General features: G+C 44.1%; 1 protein-coding gene across 1 annotated transcript; it reads right to left on the reverse strand.

Annotated features, from left to right (window-relative positions):
• Window positions 1-353: 353 nt before the first annotated feature.
• LOC102204432 (inositol hexakisphosphate kinase 2-like) lies at window positions 354-5,723 on the reverse strand. The gene is made up of 5 exons (XM_005741367.1): window positions 5,137-5,723; window positions 2,652-2,883; window positions 2,380-2,540; window positions 2,098-2,273; window positions 354-1,994 (listed from the first exon to the last, which is right to left on the reverse strand). The coding sequence occupies exons 1-5, from the start codon at window positions 5,348-5,350 to the stop codon at window positions 1,401-1,403; spliced, it is 1,377 nt and encodes a 458-aa protein (XP_005741424.1). The 5' UTR covers window positions 5,351-5,723; the 3' UTR covers window positions 354-1,400.
• Window positions 5,724-6,023: the final 300 nt, after the last annotated feature.

Genomic DNA, 6,023 nt, shown 5'->3' on the forward strand with positions numbered 1-6,023 from the left:
TTCACAGCAGTGTATAAACACATGCAGTAAAAGGAGGTGACTGAAGAAAACCTTATTGTATCCTGGGAAGTCACCAGCAGCCAAGGCCTATTGCAGCGTAACTAAGGAATCGTTCAGGGTCACCTGATCCAGCTCTAACCACATCCTTTATCGAAAAGGAAAGATTTAATCTTGACACTGGCAGAGGGTGTCTGTGTTCCCAAATCAAAACTGGGAACTGGAAGTACTGCTATTAGTCAAAAGTACACAGTTTTTGGCACACATTAGGATCCTCACGATCTATTTCATAACCCATACTTGTTTCTGAAATTCAAACCCCAAACATACTATAAACACAAACCACAGACAATGAATTTTATCTCAATGAATGCCTTTATTTTCAAGATACTGTTAACACACAGTTATACAAGAGAGCTCTTCCAATAACAAAAGAAATCCAAGTCTGTATAAGAAGGACGTAACATTTAAAGTGGTAATATGGAATGTACTTGTTTACATTTTTAACAATCCGTTGAAATAAATAGTCTATAGTCTTTTTAGTGTTTTATCAATATATTCTCTTTGTCAAGTCAAATTTTCAGGAATGAAAAAGAGGAAAAAGATAATGACCAGAAAAAAAGGATAATATTCCCTTTCCAAAAAGTCTTTTGTTTATAGGCAATAAGTACAGGGGAACAACTGTTGAAAAAGGCAGATCCCTTCTTATTGAACTAAATAATATTCTTCCACCAAAAAGTGTAAATCCAAGTGCTTACTTGAACACACAAACCATATAAGGGTCTTAATAGACACAAAATGTCCTTATTTGATGTAAGCTTCTCATTTGCTACAAGGCTGCTGACCCAGCCAGCCAAGGTCAGCTTGTTCAATCAGCTTCCCCATGATTGTGTTGTGCTGTTGGGGACCAGCAGTCAAAGCGACATCCCAAGGGGAAAAAAAAGTATCACAGGTAAAGCACCACGACAGGTTTCTAGTTACCTACAGCTTCAATGTTCTCTGCCTCAGGCTTTCTCTCTCAGAGAGAACTTAACAATAAAGAACTGTATCTGTACCAGGGGGCGAGAGGAGGGAAAAGAGCCCTAGGATGCTACAGAAGTCTCTGTTGAAGGACCTCTCTCATACTACACTTCTCCTATCATGTGTTACAAAAAAAAAAAAAAAAAAAAAAGGAGCAGTCTCTGAAAAGTGCAAAAAGGGCACAGGCAGCCCAATCCTCTGGCAGGTGAGTGAGACCACAGGTACCACCATTGAAACTATCCCCTCACGCAGAGGCGTCCAACGTTCCCACCAAGCAGACCCCTACATAGGCATAGGGATAATGCATCTTGGTGTAGCAGGGTTTCAGCTCAGTGAGCTCATCCCACGCTTAAAATTTAGACCATGCTGACTAAAGTCCAGCCTCAGTCTGCACTGTGATCCTCGAGCTCAGAGATGATTGTGATCAGGTTCTGGAGGCCGAAGATGAACCCACTGTCCTGGCCTTCGTGCACTACGCTGTCTTCTCCATAGTGGCGACAGGTGGTGTGAGCAAAGTCAATCATGCGTACATCCACCACAGGGCTACTAGCCTCTCCTGCGCTGTGGGATGAGCGACTACCGCCACTGTTGCTGCTCCCTCCGGACACACCTGCGCCGACACCCGCAGAGGAGGAGCGAGGGAAACCAAAGGCACCTTCTTCCTCCTCCTCCTCATCAGATGGCTCATCCTCATCACCTTCCTCCCCACCTCTATGTCTAGGTCTAGTGGGAGCCCTGGGAGGGTCGCCATCGTAGATGATGAGCAGGGAGCTAGAGTAGAAGCGGTAAGACTCGCAGGCCTCGAGGGCAGCTTGCATTTCGCGAAGTCTCCGCAACACTGGAGACAGCAGCTCATGACGCAAGCGATGCCCATTGTGGAAAAACTGGTAGAGAGCCTCCTTGAAGCCTGCGAGAGTCAGTTTTCGCCCATGGTATTTATTCATGAACATCAGCTGGCCTGGTTCTGACTGGTACACCTGCAAAGGTACCACAGCAACATAAGCACTACAGCGGCACATAAACAAGTAAATACAAAAACCCCCACACGTATATATGGTTTCATTTATAAATATACTTTACCTGCATGCCACAAAGTCGCACCCCAATAGATGCAGATGTGCTCTGTTGACACTTTCGAATCTGATTGGCTTTCTTTTCCTCTGATGCATCATCTCCATGCTGACGAGTTCCCATCTTCAAGTCTAAGACACACGGTACTCTATAGCGCCATGTAAGGTTTTCTAAAAGGATAAATTCTGTAAAGGGAGAGTCAAGGATCACATGGCAAAAAAAGGGAACACTTCAGCCACTTCAGCAGACACTGAGAATTCTCATATCTTCAAGCATGTGGTAAAAGGATACTGTATTGGTTACGGTGCTTTGCATTCTCCTTCATCCTCTGTAAGTGCTGCTGGTGACATTTGAGACTCCAGGGGTTGTGTTTGATCTGTGACACCACATTGCCTTTTTCCAGGCTAAAGTAAAGTACCTCTGCCTGCTGTTGCATCTCATCACGATTATAACTGCAGAGCAGAGAACGAAGAAAGACATCAGCTTCAGCGCTACAGAGCTTCATAACAATACACGTCTTCAACATGACTTATTTCCGTGAAACAGTAAAGGTGCTCTCTTACCTCATAATCTTGTCTTCTTTACGACTGTGTCTACCTCTGTCTTTGCTATAGTTGTCATTCTCAGGGCCCAAAGGGGATTGCTTTTTGTTGCTCCACTTCACCATCTTGCTCTTGGGCTCACAGTCTGTTGAGGGGTCTTTGTTTTCTAGGTCCCCTGATTCGCTGTGGAGGGGGTAGGCGATGAGGCACAAACTCCCTTCCTCATCCTCTTCAAAACTGACTGAAACTACACCTGAGAGAGAGAGAGAGAGAGAGAGAAATAGAAGGAGAGGTTTTATCTTCATGTTTGTTACTTTTACAAATTCTCACAATTTGAAAAAACAATTGCACAAAGAAAACTATATGATCCACCATGAGTAAAAGAGATAGAAAATGTAACACTGTAGTAGTTAAAGCATGATAGAGTTTTAAAGTGTCAAATCATAATGATTCAGACACACAGATAAGAATATAGACTACTGATATTAAGCAGCAAGTATATCTACATAGTTCATATTTCAAATGCACTACCACATTGTGCTCTGAGGGCTTCAGTTAGTAATAATTAACACAATTTGATAAACTCATGGACTAATGGATGTTTCTGGAAGGCCTTCAGCGGGAAAAAAAAAAACCCAGTGTACTTTGATGCCAATGCTAATTTCTGACATGACCCGCAAAAAGCCACCGGGGTCACCCCCCCCCAAAATAAAACTCCCTACAAGGACCTGAGTATTGCAGGCAGAGTGGGGGAGGTGTTGCACTGAGAATAAACATCACAGCTGCAAAGGCCGAAACAGATCAACCACAGACAGGAAGGAGGGAGGGGATGTGGACGAAACAGTTCAAGAGGAACTGTTTTAGATCTGGATGTAACATCCAAGTTACATGACACAAAACACGATACCAAAACCAAGCAGCAGTAGGACTCATTACAAATCAGCCACTGAATTAGAAAATTAAATGACAGTTTATTACAATGACCAAAAAACAAACAACAAAAAACAGCCATGCAAATAACATGGCACTGGATTTGGATGTTAAATGGCAGGCCCCGGGATCATGGGTGCCATCCTTCTACGCAGGCGGAGGCTTGACTTATGTCATGCGCACTGACGTCATCAGTCTGCAGGAAGCCCCGCCTCTGAAGGAATGTGTGCCTCAGCACTGCACTGTCATTACACCACTGCAGCCAGCAAAGGAACTTATGAGTCACTCAGAGTTTCTTTCAATAAAAAGGCTCATAAATTTGTGATAAACTTATATCAAGTGCGCGATTATTGCGCCCCAGTTGCGCAAATCGAATGTAGTACAGGAGTAGGGCTAAACTGACTTAGACATTATTATTGCTATCAATATCATTTTATTAGGTACAAACGCTCCTGTCCAATCTTTTTTCAGGTCAGTGCCGTGACATTAAATTGCAATATAGTATCCTCTACACAACATAAGTGACCCCTAACTTATAAATTTAATCTACATCTGCTCAAAAGTCTTAATGTTTCCAATCCAGTATTCCACTGCAAGATGTCCCTAAATCATCAGATACTGCTGAGACACATTTATCTACAATCGCGGATAAGGAACCTTACATTCCTTTAGAAGAACACAGCTCTTTCCCCGTCTCTCATCATAATGTGAAATGTAAGACTGGAAAATGCTAGTGGCGTTGAGCATTTGAAGGCCCCAGACGTCTACTATACTATTAGCTCCTCACATCCCATTCCATATCCAGGACCTTTTTATAGCCCCATGCTGCATGGCCGTGGATTCAGTTACCACACATCACGTCAAAAGATCTCTGCCTGAAGATCTCCGTATCAGCATGTACTAGGTGTAATTGTCTGTAGGGGAAACTGTGAGAGACTGTGGACCTGAATGCAACCAGGGAACATAGCATTCCTGCTTCAGGTCTGTGTGTGTGTGAGTCTTTATGCGTGTCGTTCCCTGAAACCAGACCTGGAAATCTCCTCAAATGACTTGTAAATTATTACTCTGGTGATCTGCCGCAGTTATTTTAGATTTGCCGTGGCCCTCCAATACGCATCTTGAAACTATAGCTGCCTTAAAAGCGTCACACAGTCAAAGACCTCTGGATACTCTGGCTACTCATTCTCTTGGCAGGAAGTCAAGCCATTAGGTTTGACGCTACTTGAAACCCTGCCTTGCACATGAGGGATATAGCCAGAAAACGGATAGCTGTGTCTGCCAAAGGCTCCAACATGACTGACAATGTAACGTGAGTTATTTTGAAGCCAATGCAATCAGCTTACAAATATTCAACATACATTCTGTAGTGTTGTTGTGTACACAATGCACTTTAAGGTATTGCAACGGCAAATAAGCGCAAAATTTCATGTAATAGAAGTTTTGTTTTTTTGCAATGCAATATTAAAAGCACCCATGAGACTCTTATATAACGCATGCACAGAGGTGAGAAAATTAAAAGATGCATGCTGCTCTAACGGGCAGCTCAATAGTTCATATTTGGGATGCACAGACTCACCTTTATATTGAGGGGTGAACTTCCTCATCTCTGGTGGGAGACTCTTATAGAACTGGTGTTCTCGGGGGATGAGGGGTTTGCAAATTGTCTGTTCCCCAAACCGTAGCACACAAGAGTGGCCCCCCACTTGGTGCACGAACGGCTCAAGCATCACCCCTTTTCCGGGATAAGGAGTCCCTTCCGCCTGCATGAGGGCTTCCAGAGCGGGACTCATCCTCACCCCGCATCGGACAGCTGAGCTGGGGGGGCCCACGTCGTACGGGAGGCAAGAGGCTCGGCCGCTCGTTTGGCTCCCTATCCTCAGGCTGTTTCCTGTTCGCTCACAGGGGGGCGCTGCTGCTCTCCCACTTGACCGAAGCAGTAAAAAACAAAGGGCTGAACAGGAAGGACGACGAAATCCCGTATTCCGATTAGTTTCCTTTCCCGGAGAGCAAATTATAAGGCTCGCCGACTAAGCGGTATGTTCGTTGTGCTTGTACATTTAGTAAAAAAATGATTATAAAGCTCCTACAAGCTGCCTGAAGTAATTCAAGCAGCGTAAGCAGCGACCACACTCGTCGCCTCCTTTTACCGAAACTGACGGCTAGGCTGATCCGCCTGCTAGAAAACAGCAGAAGCAGTGAGCAAGCCCCACCCCTCTTCCAAAATCACCCAATCAGAAACACGCAGCTGTCGCTGGGAGGAGACGAGATACCTAGGAGAGGATCAAGCAAACAAAGAGGAAGGAGAGAAAACATGGGGGAGGGTAGAACATGAAAAATGCTTCATACAAAACAAAACAGTGGAGATTTTTTTTAAGTTTGCTGTACTTGAAGGTTTCATCGATGTTTTTGCTTTAGAGATCGGCTACAGTTTTCAAGTCCTGTTATTTTAATTTGCACCAAACA

This window comes from Pundamilia nyererei, unplaced genomic scaffold, assembly GCF_000239375.1.
Source record: "Pundamilia nyererei isolate P.nyererei 1_Seehausen unplaced genomic scaffold, PunNye1.0 scaffold00110, whole genome shotgun sequence".
In the NCBI taxonomy this organism is placed as follows: domain Eukaryota; kingdom Metazoa; phylum Chordata; class Actinopteri; order Cichliformes; family Cichlidae; genus Pundamilia; species Pundamilia nyererei.